At 45.0% G+C, this 14,540-nt stretch overlaps 1 protein-coding gene across 1 annotated transcript in view; it reads left to right on the forward strand.

Annotated features, from left to right (window-relative positions):
* The first annotated feature begins 921 nt into the window (after positions 1-921).
* Positions 922-14,540, forward strand: part of IGFBP7 (insulin like growth factor binding protein 7) — an 85,215-nt gene continuing 71,596 nt past the window's right edge. Inside the window, exon 1 of the mRNA XM_004382879.1 lies at positions 922-1,422. Within this exon, the coding sequence (XP_004382936.1) occupies positions 948-1,422 (475 nt within the window). The 5' untranslated portion in view covers positions 922-947. The remainder of the gene's footprint in view (positions 1,423-14,540) is intronic.

The following is a 14,540-nucleotide window of genomic DNA, read 5'->3' on the forward strand; positions in this document are numbered from 1 at the left end:
GCTATGCTTCTGTTCTCCGAGAGGTTTGATGGAAGTCCAACACAACTTAGAACGACAATTGAGTCAATGCCGCAGCTCTCAGTTGGAATACAGTACTCACACTTAAAACTGGCATCAGAAAGCTCATGGTTTTGTTTATTCATGCCATGGGGGAGGAGGCAGTTATGAGATTCTAAAAAGAGGAGTGGTTGGCATCGATTTGTCCTTTTAGTCTGGCACCCAAGACCACACGGGGCCTGTGGACAACAGGGAACACAAAACCGACATGTCCTTAAAAGTTTCCCAACATACAAAGTAATCCAGTACTCAGATCTCCCAGGCCCATGGAGAATTTAACACTGTGTCATCTCAAAGTCGTTGCTGTTAAACCAAAACCAAACCCGAGTCCGACTTACAGCGACCCTATAGGACAGAGTTGAACTGCCCCAAAGGGTTTGCAATGAGCGGCTGGCGGATTTGAACTGCCGACCTTCTGGTTAGCGGCCAGGCTCTTAACCACTGCTTTACCAGTTGTTAAGAAGTATAAATGTCTGGACTGGAAACGGCGAGGAAGGAGAGGGTGAGGGCGCCAAACTCACTGTGGTGGGGCCCGTGAAGGGCTGAAGCGGCCCGCGTGGGCAGGGGGCTGAGCAGGAGTCAGCAAGGTGTGATCCGCCCAAATAGCCGAGCCAACCAGGCGTGACAGGCAGCGCCTCTCGGCCTGCGCGGACGCCTTTGCGCTCGCTAGGTCCGCCGTCCCCCGCCCCACCCCGCCAACAGGAGCGCGCTCCGGCCCTGCGATCTCAGGAGGGGCGGCCCGGCAGGCGGGCAGGCAGGCGGGGCGGCCGCGCTCTCACCGCCCCGGGGTGTGGTTCCCGCGGCCCGGCCGGGGGGGCGCGGCGGGTTTAAGGCGCTGGCCGGCCAGCCCCAGCTCAGTCGAGCTCCTGCTGTCGCCACTACCCCCCGCCATGGAGGGGCCACCGCTGCGCGCCCTGCTACTCGGCGCCGCCGGACTGCTGCTCTTGCTCCTGCCCCTCTCCTCTTCCTCCTCTTCGGACGCCTGCGGCCCTTGCGAGCCGGCCGCTTGCCCGCCCCTGCCCCCGCGGGGCTGCCCGCTGGGTGAGACCCGGGACGCGTGCGGCTGCTGCCCAGTGTGCGCCCGCGGCGAGGGCGAGCCGTGCGGGGGTGGCGGCGCCGGCAGGGGGCACTGCGCGCCGGGCATGGAGTGCGTGAAGAGCCGCAAGAGGCGGAAGGGTAAAGCCGGAGCAGCAGCCGGCGGCCTCGTGGTGAGCGGTGTGTGCGTGTGCAAGAGCCGCTACCCGGTGTGCGGCAGCGACGGCACCACCTATCCCAGCGGGTGCCAGCTGCGCGCCGCTAGCCTGAGGGCCGAGAGCCGCGGGGAGAAGGCCATCACCCAGGTCAGCAAGGGCACCTGCGAGCAAGGTGGGCATGAGCGCTTTCCTCACTAACCCGGCTCTGCTCGGCCCCCGCGGGCGAGAGAGCCGGGCGCCCCCTCGTGGTTCAGACTGGGTGGCGCGTCCGTGGCTGGCGCGCCCCGCGCTGGTACCCGCGGCTCCTCTCCCGGGATCCAGGAGTAGACGCGAGGGGAGAAGTTGGCAGCCGCGGGGATGCCTGAAGGAACGACGAGTCCTCCCTCTTCTCTTTTTTTGGAGGTTTTATTTTGAGAGTTTGGTTCGTGGGCCAAGAAAGTGAGAACTCGCCGAGCAGGGTCTATATATAGAAAAGATTTTCCAATACCTCATACTCCCCCATCCCAAAAGCTCACTGAGCGCATGCTAACAGCTGGGAAGTCGATTCGTTTAAGAACTGCCCCTACTCTTTTTGGGTACTCAGAGATGTCATTTTCTCGTCAGTCTTTCTTGGCTTCGGTGCTGGTAGATAGAAGTGAAGTCAAGAGATGGGAAAAAAGGAAGTGGAAAGGAGTTTGAAATACAAAGTGAGGACTTAGAGAAAAGTTGTTAGCCACGTTTAATTGGATCGATTGTAAGGATTTTAAAAAGAGGATTTCACAGTATCTTAATATTAAGGAAAATAATTCACTTACTGGGAAAAAAACATTCTCAGACAGTAACCTGGCTAATTATTTGTGGGCAAAAATAAAATACGAAGCCTCTGAAGCGTTTCTGTGGTGAAGTTTTGTTGGAAACTTTCAGACCGGGAAACTTTATGACCATTTTGTTTTTCGTTTCTGTTCGTTTTTTGGGTAATTTGTCCCCAAGATGCACTGTTCTGCAGGAATACCTTTGAGATTATTTTTAATAGTTTACTTTACTCCAGACAAGTCTAAGCTTGCCATAAATGAAATGGGAGCATAAATAAAGTCCGGACTCGCAAGAAAAAACAGACATTTTAACTCTAATGCCTGAAATAACATTTTCCATAGACGGTAGTTCCAAAGGAAAGTTAGAAATACAACCTGGCAGCTCCTCTCCTGGCCCCAGCCAAGGTATAAAAGGGAGGGGGGCAGTTCTGTGGAGATGACAGAAGTTGTTGATTCTTTAACACAGCTCAGACTTTCTCCAAACTTTCCAAATAATAATTCTTTCTTTAAAGTTTTTCCCAGAAGTCCATATGGAAATAGGTCGCCGATTTCAGAGTTCAGTACTGAACGCCTTCAATCACATGATGCACTGTTAAATCATCACCTTAAACTTAGAAGATCACAACCCAAAGTAACCCACATGTTTTTTCCAACAGAAACAGTCATTTGTTCCTTTGGATCCAATTTATCAGTCATATCATGAAAAGAGAATTGTGCATAGTTTAAGACTTTGTTCCAAATATTGAGATTTTTCTTATAAACATGCCAAGGGGGATTTTTCTCTAAAGTCCTTCAAAGTCTCTGGTCACTTGCCTGATCGGAGCAGAGGTTAGCTTGGTGATTATTCAGTGTTGTGGCCGTATTGTGTAGCTAGTTTTATCTTCTTCTATCTTCTGCCACTTACGTCTCTAAACATATTGAGACTAGTAGGCATATAGAACCAGTCTCATTAACTTGTAGTCACATCATGTACTCCCATCTCCTCAGGACCCTTCCAGACTGCAGACCCGTTGAGGGTATGGACTTGGCTTGTCTTTATGTGTTTTGAAATATCCTAGGAGAAATAGCATCTAAATGTGGAAATCTTGACATAAACTAGCCTTTCCTTCCCAATCTATTTTTAGAGATATGGGGTCTAGTGCCTGAGACCATTTATAGGAGAATACTGAGAGAGCAGAAAAGAATGTGAAATCCACCTGAATGCTTTTCCACTACAGCGACAAGTGGGGCTAAAACAGGTCTCTTAACATATTTCTCTTGACTCCTGGATGTGTTTGACAATTATAGAGCAAACTGTACAAAGTGCCATTTACTTCTGCATCATTTAATACTGGGGCTTTGCAAAGAATAGGAAATTCATTTTCTAGGTTCCTCCAGCCATTTCTATGCTTAGAAGAAACTTGAGTTTATGCTTCCTCAAGTATCGAGAATAAGGGGGCACTGTAGGAGTCAGCCACAATGGTGTGGTTCAGTCTGTGTTGTTCTGTTGGCTTCATCTAACAACATTTATTGAGATGTACCTTGTGTCAGCACTGTGCTTGGTGCTAGATATCCAGGGATGAACAAAACAGTTCTGGTCTTGCTAGTTAAGAAAGTGTCCATATGGGAAATCGAGGGTGGAAAGGAGGCGTGTGCTGTCACATTATAGGGAGAGCAACTAGGGTCACTTAACAATGTGTGCATAAATTTTTATATGAGAAACGAACTTGAACTGTAAACTTCCACTTAAAGCACAATTAAAAAAAAAAAAAGGAAGTGTCCATACAAGTTGCCAACTCAGCTCCCAGAGCACTCTCCCCAGAGGCCTGGAGATACTCCCAGTCTTCCTTGTCTATTTTGAGATCACATTTCCCATATTCCAGGCAGAGATCTTGGTCTACTTGTTTTCTGTACCTCTGTGATAGAGGACAAAGCCATCCTACCTGAAAATCTATCCTAAAGGTAATGAGCTAATAATCTCAAATCTTGGAACTGTCATTAGGAATTTAGTGCCATTAGATCTTATGGAAGCACCTGAAGTCATGGGCAACCAGAAAGGGGGAATTGGTGATTCACTTTAATAAAAAGAAGTCAACATAGAGAAGTGGAGATGTATGATAAAATCTGACAGTTGGAAGAGAATATGGTGCTCCTTTATTCATTCCTATTCTTGATTACATCTTTTTCTTATGTTGCTATATCTGAGCTCCTTTGCAATCCCATTTCAGCCACTTTAGTCCTTTTGGGTACCATCCCCACTTCTCCCTCAGAATTATTTGTGCTCGTGGAATCAGAATCTCATATTTTAAGGATCTCCCTTCTTAGTGCCTTTAGGACCAAGTCCAAACTACCTAGCAGTGCATACAAGGCTCTTTACAATATGTTGTTGTTAGCTGCCATCCAGTCATCCCCCACCTCATGGTGATTCCATGCACAACGGAATGAAACACTGCCCAGTTCTGCACCATCCCCATAATCAATTTCAGACTGGACCGTTGTGATCCATAGGGTTTTCATTGGCTGATTTTCAGAAGTAGATTGACAGGCCTCTCTTCCTAGTCCATCGTAGTCTGGAAGCTCAGCATGATAGCAACATACAACATGCAGGCCTCTACTGACAGATGGGTGTTGGCTGTGCTTGAGGTGCATTGGGTGGGAATCAAACCCAGGTCTCCTGCATGGAAGGCAAATGAACCTTCACAGTATAAATCCCTTTCAATATTTTGGCCTCCTCACCAACCCTCTCCAGAAACCTTATGCTCCAGCCATATTAACTGTTTGCAATTCACATTTCAACATATCATATTTCTTCATGCCTCTATGCCTTTATACATGCTTGCCTTCTGCCTGGAGTGACCCCCGACTCCCAACACCCACACCACCCTCACTTACCTTCCCACCCTTTGAACTCCTGCTTAGCCTTCAAGAGTCAGCCCATGTCACTTTCTCTGTGAGGTTCCTTGACTCTCCCCACCTCCATGATACCCTTTGTTTTCCTGGGGCTCTTTGTATGCTTCTAGAGGTCCCTGGGTAGTGCCGTTTGCACTCAACTACTAACCTAAAGTTTGGCAGTTTGAACCCATCCAGTGGCACTACGGAAGAAAGGCCTGGTGATCTGCTCCGGTAAAGATTACAACCAAGAAAACCCTATGGAACAATTTGACTCTGTAACACATGAGGCCACCGTGAGTCAGAATCAACTCTACCACACAGGTTTGATTTTTGTATGCTTCCAGCCTTTTTTTCAATAAACATTTATTGCATATGTAGTATGTATATGTATACAAGAGGCATTATAGCAGAATAGTTAAGATGGTGGGCTCTAGAACCAGACACCCTGGGTGTGAATCTCAGCTCTTCCACTTACTAGCTGTAACCTTGAGCAAGTTACTTGACCTCTCTGTGCCTGGATTTCCTCACCTGTAGAATGGGGATTATAATCATACCTATCTCATAGGGTCTTTGTGAAGATTAAACATCGTGAAGATTATCCATAGAAAGCATTCAATGAATATTAATTGGTGTTATTGTCATTATTCAATTTGAAAGTAAGCTCCGTGAGGGAAGGAAGGTTTCTGTTCCCTGATATATCCCCAAGGGCCTAGATCCATGCCTGGCATGTAGTAGATGCTTCAAACATGTGTTGAATGAATGAATGACTTTGCCAGGCACTCTTCTAGTTTGTGGGTAAAAAAAAAACAATTGTCATCAAGTTGACTCCGACTTATGGCAACAGCATGTGTGTCAGAGTAGAACTGTGCTCCATAGGGTTTTCAGTGGCTGATTTTTCAGAAGTAGATTGCCAGGCCCTTTTCCAAGGCAGCTGTGGGTAGACTCAAACCTCCAACCTTTCAGTTAGCAGCCAAGTGTGTTAACCATTTGCATAACCCAGGGACTCTAGTTTCAGGGTAAACACCCCTACATAAGACATACAAGGCCTCTCTATCATGGAGCTTACTGTAAGCTTTAGACAGAGACAAGTAAACAGATATTTTCACATAATAGTTAATACTGTGAAGAATGTAAATCAGGAAAATACAATAGAGACTAGGGATGGATACTTACTGCCATCAAGTTGATTTTGACTCATAGTGACACTATAGGACTAGGTAGAATAGCCCCATGGAGTTTCCAAGGAGTGGCTGGTGGATTTGAACTGCTGACCTTTTGGTTAGCAGCCATAGCTCTTAACCACTGCTCTACCAGGGCTTCTTAGGGATAAGTGAGGTGCGCAGAGCCATGCAAAAAACCCATGTGAAGATTTCAGCCAGGAGTCGTGTTCTGGGCAAGTGAACAAGCCATGAACGGAGAACAAGCAAAACAAACCCGTTGCCATCGAGTCGATTCCAACTCATAGTGACCCTATAAGACAGAGCAGAACTGCCCCATAAGGTTTCCAAGGAGAAGCTGGTGGATTCGAACTGCCGACCTTTTGGTTAGCAACCAACCTTTTGGTTACCAGCTGAGCTCTTAACCACTGCGGGAGAACAAGCAAAGTGCGGCTCTTTACATGTCAGTCTTCTCTACTAGACTCTGAGCACCTTAAAAGAGAGACTCCATTTTATAATTCTTTACAAACATGGTGGCTGACAAATAGTTGGGCACTTTGTAAATATTTGTCAATTAAACAGAGGGATCCTCTTAAGAAAGTGCCTTCCCCTTTGGAAATGCAGTAGTCAACTCTCCAGCCTGTCTCCTCTCTTTTTCTTCTTCCGTGTTCTGCCTTGCTGAAGTCTCGGCCAGGGAATACATCCAACAGTGACTCATCTGCCCTTCCTTGGCTATCCTGAACACTAATATTGGATGGTCACTTTTCTCCCCAAACCCCACCACTTCCACTTCCCCTTGTTGTTAGAATTAGGTCCAGAACAACAGAAACTGCTTTATACTGGAGAAACCTTGAGGGTATGGCCCCTGGATACCCCTTTAGCTCAGTAAGCAAGTCACTCCTGAAGTTCACCTTTTAGCCAAAGATTAGACAGGCCCATAGGATGAAACGAGACTAAAGGGACACACCAGCCCAGGGGCAAGAACTAGAAGGCAGGAGGGGACAGGAAAGCTGGTAATAGGGAACCCAAGGTCTAGAAGGGAGAGTATTGACACGTCATGGGGTTGTTAACCAATGTCATAAAACAATATGTGTACTAACTGTTTAATGAGAAGCTAGTTTGTTCTGTAAACCTTCATTTAAAGTACAATTAAAAAAAAAGAAAGAAACCACTTTATAAATGGAAAAAGCTTCAGTAAAGATTTTGGTTTTCAGAAACTCATTTTATTGTATTTTATTTTATTACTGTTGTCAGAAACTCATTTTAGTTGATGGATTTTAAACATTTATTCTTTAAGAAGCTCATTTTCAGCTCATTTTTATTGTGATAACATATCATTTAGATGTCCATATTATTGTATTAAAAGGTCCCTGGGTGGCACAAATGGATTGCTCTCAACTACTAACCTAAAGGTTGGCGGTTCGAACACACCCAGTGGTACCATGGAAGAAAGGCCTGGCAGTCTGCTTCCATTAACATTACAGCCAAGAAAACCCAATGGAGCAGTTCTACTGTGTGACACATGGGGTCACTATGAGTCAGAACCAACTCGACAGCAACAGGTATTCTTGTATTATTCCTCAGTGGGTTTCTGAACTTTTGTGAAAGTTGAAACAGGGATTCCACAATTAAATGAAATTGTTAATGGGATGGTTTATCTCAGGGGAATGCAAGTCAGAGCAATACTCTGTTAAACTAACATGGTCATGCCACAAAGATGTCAGGGAGCCCAGAGGAGGGGGTTGCTTAACCCAGATTCATGAAGAGCCAGGAGTGACTCCCTGAAAGAGTGATGTCCAAACTGAGATTTAAGGATGAGAAGGAATTGGCTGGAGGAGGCGCTGGCATGGGTTGCAGGGTGTTAGAAAGGAGATGAGACAGTGCTCTGAGCAGAAGGAATAGTGGAGGTTCCATGGGACCGCCTTGAAGAGAGGGAGAGCAAAGATGGCAGCCAAACGTGAAGCAAACCCCAGTGATGGAGGGCCTTGTGGCCCATTAAGGAGTTTAGATGCTATCACAAGGGCAAGGGGAGCCATTGAGGGTTTTAATCAAGGGAGTGATATAATTGGATTTGTGCTTTTAAAAAATCTCTGTGGCCGCCCTTAGGAGAATGGATCGGAAAGGGGCAAGACTGCTGTCAGGAACTGCCATTAGGAAACTATCACAATAATCCTGGTGAGAGATGCGTAGACTCTTTCTGCACAAGACCTTTAGTTTGTCTCTCAGAGTTTAGAAGCATTGTTGTCAAATCTTCTTCCTAACCTGTCCTGGCAAGCTGTTGATTACGTGAGTGTGAAAAGCCCCTACTGGGCTTTCTCAGACTAAAGGACTCCTCACACACTTGCTTGTTAGCCAGTCCTGCTATGGAATTACAATCACTTGCTCATTTCAGGAGCCTCTCACCCACCTTGCCCCAGTAATCCCCATTACTCTCTCCTCTTCCAGATAAGAAACATAAAAAGTCATGTCCCTGAGAGTCTGCCCCAGGCCAATAGAAATTCTTTCTTTATTTTTTTTTTTTCTGCCCTCAGTTGACCTTCTTTAGCATTAGAAACTTCTGGAAAGCTGGGTGGATCCCTGGTTCTTTATTATCACTTTACCTAGTTTTAATCACTGCAATTAAGGAGAGAGATGAAAAGCTGAAGGTGTTTTAGAAAAGAAAATAGGCAACCTTGAAGAGGGAGAGGGCTTAAAGGATTTGAGGTGGTTTTAGAGGAAAGTCATCCAAAGAATGAGGTTTGGAATTAGTTTTTGGATGGAAGGTATCTGACCAACTCTTCTGCAATTCTTCAGGAGAAGGAATTAAAAAGCCTGGAATTAAGTGACCATATGCCACATAATTTAGATCACACACCAGGAAGAACATGCCAGTAAAAACTGTTGAATACTGTAACATGCTCAACTGGGAGTCAGAGAAATCTCTGTTTCTGAGAATCTCTTTTGGAGAGCTGAGAGATGACCTAAATGAGGAAGGAAAGAGCCTGGGAGAGATTTCCTAACTTGTAAGATCTTTTATACTCTGGAGCTCTGAGATAGAATGGTGAAGCTGAATAGACATTGATTGAGATCCCTAAATATGATTTCCATCCTATCCCTAGAGCCTGCCATCAGGGTCCACTATAGACCTGCCTTTTAGATGAAACTGCCTTATAAGGCTCTCTTTAGTAACAAAACACCCTTGGGTAGAGTCCAAGGCTAGCCGGCCTTCCCTTGTTCTAAATTCCTCTCCACAGTGGATAAGATTATGGTGCTTAGTACTTTACCTCAAGCTACCCTGCAAATGATCTGACCTCATCTGTGTTTTTAATTGTAAGACAAATAACATCTTGTTTTTAGTAACCCTTCAAAAGGAAACCCTGAATTATTGTCAAAAGAATTTTTAAGACAGGGAATATATAATATGAGTGTAAATTTTTTGTAATTTAGATTAGGAGAAAGCTTTGAGATGGAGGGAGACTTAAAAAAACAGTTTCTGTCTAGTTGATTCTGCATCATGATGACCCCATATGTGTCAGAATAGAACTGTGCTCCATAGGGTTTTTAGTGGCTGACTTTTCAGAACGAGATCACCAGGCCTTTCTTCCCAGGCACTTCTGAGTGGACTTGAACCTCCAACCTTTCGGTTAGCAGTAGAGTGTGTTAAACCAGGGCTTCAAACTGGTTCATTGTGGTTCCAAATCCTGCTAAGAATTTGCATTTCTAATAAGATCCCAGGAAGTTGTACATAAGAATCACACAGGAGTTTATTAAAATGTAGATTCTGATTCAGTATATCTAGGGTGGAAATGCAAATTCTCAGCAGGGAACTTGTTAGAAATGCAAATTCTTGACAGAGGTTCGAATTGGAACTAACTGGTTCAAAACCCTGGGTTAAATGTTTACATTACTCAGGCACTCATATGAATAATGAATCTACCTATTTTAGTCACTTTTAAAGACTTCCCAATGAGTCCTTTACTCTTTATGAGTGTTGAGTAGGAGAGAGCAGGGTGGGACTAGAAAATATCCAAGGAAAGCTTCCCCAGCCTGTTCTGTGGAGATTTCCCAAGTCAATCAAAGCACCTCCGCACTCTCCCAACATCTAACTGGGAGAAAGTGGAGAGATCAGGAGAAGAAAGCAGGAGTTGATACTATGGGGGGAAAATCTGTTTATTTTTAACTGCAAGTTGATGTGTTAAATAGTTGACTTCTGTTTTATCCTAAGTTTGGATTAATGGCAAAATTGTCTGGCTCCTTTGAAAAAGCCAATTTGTTGAATTCAGGGCTTCAAACTTGTTGGTTCCAGTTCAAACCCCTGCTAAGAATTTGCATTTCTAAAAAGTTCCCTGCTGATAATTTGCATTTCTAACAAGTTCCCAGGAAGTTATACATAAGAATCATCTGGGGATTTTGTTAAAATGTAGGTTCTGATTCAGTATATCTGGGATGGAAATGCAGATTATCAGCAAGGAACATTTTAGAAATGCAAATTATCAACAGAGCTTCGAACCACAATGAACTGGTTCAAAGTCCTGGTTGAATTGACTTACCATTCTACAGAAGAAAGCACGGTGAGGTCAGTTAGAAACAGCTGTTGCTAACTTTACACTCCCTGCCACCTCACCCCACATGCAATGCCTCTACAAGGCAAAGGGTTACCAGGGAGAGGAGAGTTCCAGGAAATCCAGGGAGGGGGAGCTGTTCCTAAAAGCAGGCCAGTTGCACAGAAGCTTTGTGTCTGAAAAATAAGGAAAGTTCAGATCAGGTAAAACAGACCTAGTGACCCAGTGAGGGCAGAGCCCCATTCATATGGTATGAAGCACTGTACGAACTGTAAGAGTGTTGACAAGACCAAGGACAAGATGACATGTTCAGAGGAGAGCTTACCACTATTAAAAAGCAATACCCTCACAACCTCAGGATAATGTATATAAGAAATGAAGGTACAATTTAGTCTACCTCCTTTATAGGATTATAGCGAAGGTCAAATTATATAACAGCTATGAAAATACTTCATAAACTCTGCAGCACTAGAAAACTGTTAAGGATTATTATTGACTAGACTTTAAACTCCTTGGCGCAAGGACTGAATCAGCATAGTGCCTTATAGGTAGTGGTAATGACAGTGATGTTTGTGTACTACTTTATAGTATTTTACAGGCTACTAAAGGCTTCTCTAGGTTCCCGGGTGGCACAAACGTTTGCACTTGGCTACTAAGTTTGGCGGTTTGAATTCACCCACTGGTGCTACAGAAGAAAGACCTGGCAATCTACTTCTGTAAGATTACAGCCAGGACGACCCTATGGAGCACAGTTCTACTCTGAAGCACATAGGGTCACCATCACTGGGAATTGACTCGATGGCAACAGGCTAAGCGCTTCTGTAGGTGGCTTCCTCATTTGCTATTCCCAACTCTAGAAGATAAGAGGAATTATTATCCCAGTTTACAAAGAAGGAAACAGAAGTTTAGATGGCACACAGCCAGTAAATAGCAGTTCTGATACTAAATCTGGGTTTTCTACTACAGTCCTGCAGTTCAAAGCATGGAACACAGACCAATAGCATCGGCTCACTGAACTACCTTTGCAACTCTTCTGTAAATCTCAAATTATTTCAAAATTGAAAGTGTAAAACAAAAGTGATTTGGAAGAGTCAAATTCTTGGTTGTAAAGAAGTTTCAGAAATACTTTAACAAACTTATTTTGCTTATATTTTTTTTTTGATGAATTAACAAGGAGAAATACGATAAACCATGTCTAATCAGTTAACCAGTTGCCATCAAGTTGATTCTGACGCATGGTGACCCCATGTGTGTCAGAGGGAAACTGTGCTCCATAAGGTTTTTAGTGGCTGATTTTTCAGAAGTAGATCACCAGGCCTTTCTTTCAGGGCACCTCTGGTGAACTCAAACTACCAACCTTTCGGTTAGCAGCTGAGCACATAAACATTTGTGTTACCCAGGAACCCTAAGTCCATGTCTAAATAGGTCTAAAAGAGCTGTTTCAGTTAGGATAAAATAAAAATTTGGTGTGATCCAGACTGAGTCCAGTACAGCTAGATGGTGCCTGGCTACCACCACTGACTGCTCTGACCAGGATCACAACAGAGGGTCCTGGACAGAGCTGGAGAAGGATATAGAACAAAAGTCTAACACAAAAAAAAAGACCAGATTTACTGGCCTGACAGAGACTGGAGAAACCCCAAGAGTATGGCCTCCAGACACCCTTTTAGCTCAGTGGTGAAGTCACTCCCGAGGTTCACCATTCAGCCGGGGATTGGACAGCCCCATAAAACAAAACGAGACTAATGAGGCACAGCAGTCCAAGGACAAGGACTAGAAGTCAGGAGGGGGCAAGAAAGCTGGTGATAGGGAACCCAGGGTTGAGAAGGGACAGGGTTGACATGTCGTGGGGTTGTTAACCATTGTCATAGGGCAATATGTGTACTAACTGTTTAATGAGAAACTATTTGTTCTGTAAACCTTCATCTAAAGTACAATAAAAAAGAAAAATTTGGTGTGAATAACAAAGTTTATGTCATAGTTTAATTGGCTTTTTGTGGTACATAAAATAATGGTGCACATTATAATAAATGTCATATTACATTCAGTGAAAGATGGTATTTCTTGAATGAATGCCTCTGAGGGGTCTCAAGGTGGTGTGATTTTCTCTTTACAGATCCCTGAGACCAGTCTAGCCTCAGTCCTTTGGGGGCCCAATTAGAAGTCTTAGAGCTCATGTCTTCAATGGGAATCAAGAGGCTCTTGAAGGGCCTGTGTGCTGGGGGTGGCTAGCATGAATATTTGCCCAAGCAAGACCTCTTAGAGCAAAATGTGTATGTGGTTTGGTCATTTTCCAACCCTTTCTGATAGCTCCAAGGAGGGCAGAGAAGGAGAAAAATCACTAAGATAATTTTCAACACACTGAAGTGTCCCGTTTCCACCTGAGGTTTTAATCCTGAGTGCTGACCCTGACCTCTGTCCCGGCACTGCTCTACCATCAATTTTTCCCGCTTAGATAATAATATTCGCTTTACTTCTAAGCCACAGTTCACTGTGGGGTGCTCTCTTGAGAGAATTTGCATTTAAAGGAGCAGAAGGTTAGGGATTGAAGTGTATTTCTTGTCACCCACGTGACAGCTTGCAGAAGGAAAAGTCATGTAGGGGTTTGAAAACTCAATAAAGCATAATGCATTTTGACTTTCTAAGACGGAAAAAAAGAGAAAGAGTGCTTTAATATGCTAACAGTCAGAAATGCAGCTGACTCCAATCGCCCTGTTTTTTCATGTTGTTTTTCTTGAAGAAGGTACGTCTCCAGCTTCTTCAGAGGCCTGTCTTTTTCCCTGAGTGAGAAAGGCTCAGAGGCATTGCATTTACATCACCACAGATTAGCTGACCAGGGTCAAGCGGTTGATTAAGAGACGATCACGGTGCGTTGGGAAAGCCTTAGATCTGACGTCTGTTCTGCTCTCTTCTGGCCTGACCCCAAGCAAAGGAGAAAAATCTATCAAGAAATCCATCTCCTGGAACATTCAGAAGGTTTTGAAAGAGACCACACAGAAATGAGGCTTCAGGAATTTGTCAGGGTAGCCCAAGCCTGCAGGCTGCAAAGCCCGCTCCTTCTCCATGGGAGCTTTCAGAACTTTTCTCCTGCTCAGTGAACAGACATCCAAAAGTGAATTTCAACAGCAGCTGCAGCAATTACACTGCAGCCCTGGCTTCCAAAGGACCCCCCTCAGGAAGCTTTAGAGCATTTGATGGAGAATAAAGTGCGCATGCAGAGACGAGGCAAGGGGACCCATGCAGCGTGGTGCTTGTTAGAGATGCTCAGCCCAGCTGCAGAGGGCAGGTGGGGCCAGAGAGCAAGCTGCTACCCGGTTTCTGACAGGCCAGGGCTTCAGAGCCAGAGGCCCTTCTTGCTCAGGTGTGCCTCAGATCAGAGGCACAGAGCAGGAGGGAGAAGCTGATATGGCCTGGCTCTATCTGCACCGCAGAGACTTTGCTTCACAGACGGTAACTATCGGGGCAGGGGCAGGCTTGTTTCAGACCCAGTGGTGATGCAGGAAAGTTAGCACCTCCTCCCTCTTTTCTCCCCACTGATGTCCTCTTATCCAAGGCCTCTCTTTTTACTTGCTCTGCCTGGCCTATCATTGCATGCTACTCCTTTTTCCTGTCTGACTGAGCTCAAAGAAGTGTGGTTTTCTTTGCCCACTTCCAGCCCTTTCTCTCAGTTACAGAGCTTGGCCAGCAGCTTTATACATGGTGAGCTCTGCTCCACTCACCTACCCCCTCCCCTCACTCCATCCCATACTCAGGAGCTACCTCTGGTGTTGCCCCACAAGAGGGAATGAGCAGAGGCTCAGCATGCCACCTCTGAAAGGCAGCCAGCCCAGTTCCACATCATCCCTTCCTTCCTTGACACTCCCTCGGGTTAAAGATTTTTCAGGTGTCTTAGGATCCTAATCCACTTCATGCATCAGCCCAGAATTTCCC

Source organism: Trichechus manatus, unplaced genomic scaffold, assembly GCF_000243295.1.
Source record: "Trichechus manatus latirostris isolate Lorelei unplaced genomic scaffold, TriManLat1.0 scaffold00101, whole genome shotgun sequence".
Taxonomy (NCBI): domain Eukaryota; kingdom Metazoa; phylum Chordata; class Mammalia; order Sirenia; family Trichechidae; genus Trichechus; species Trichechus manatus.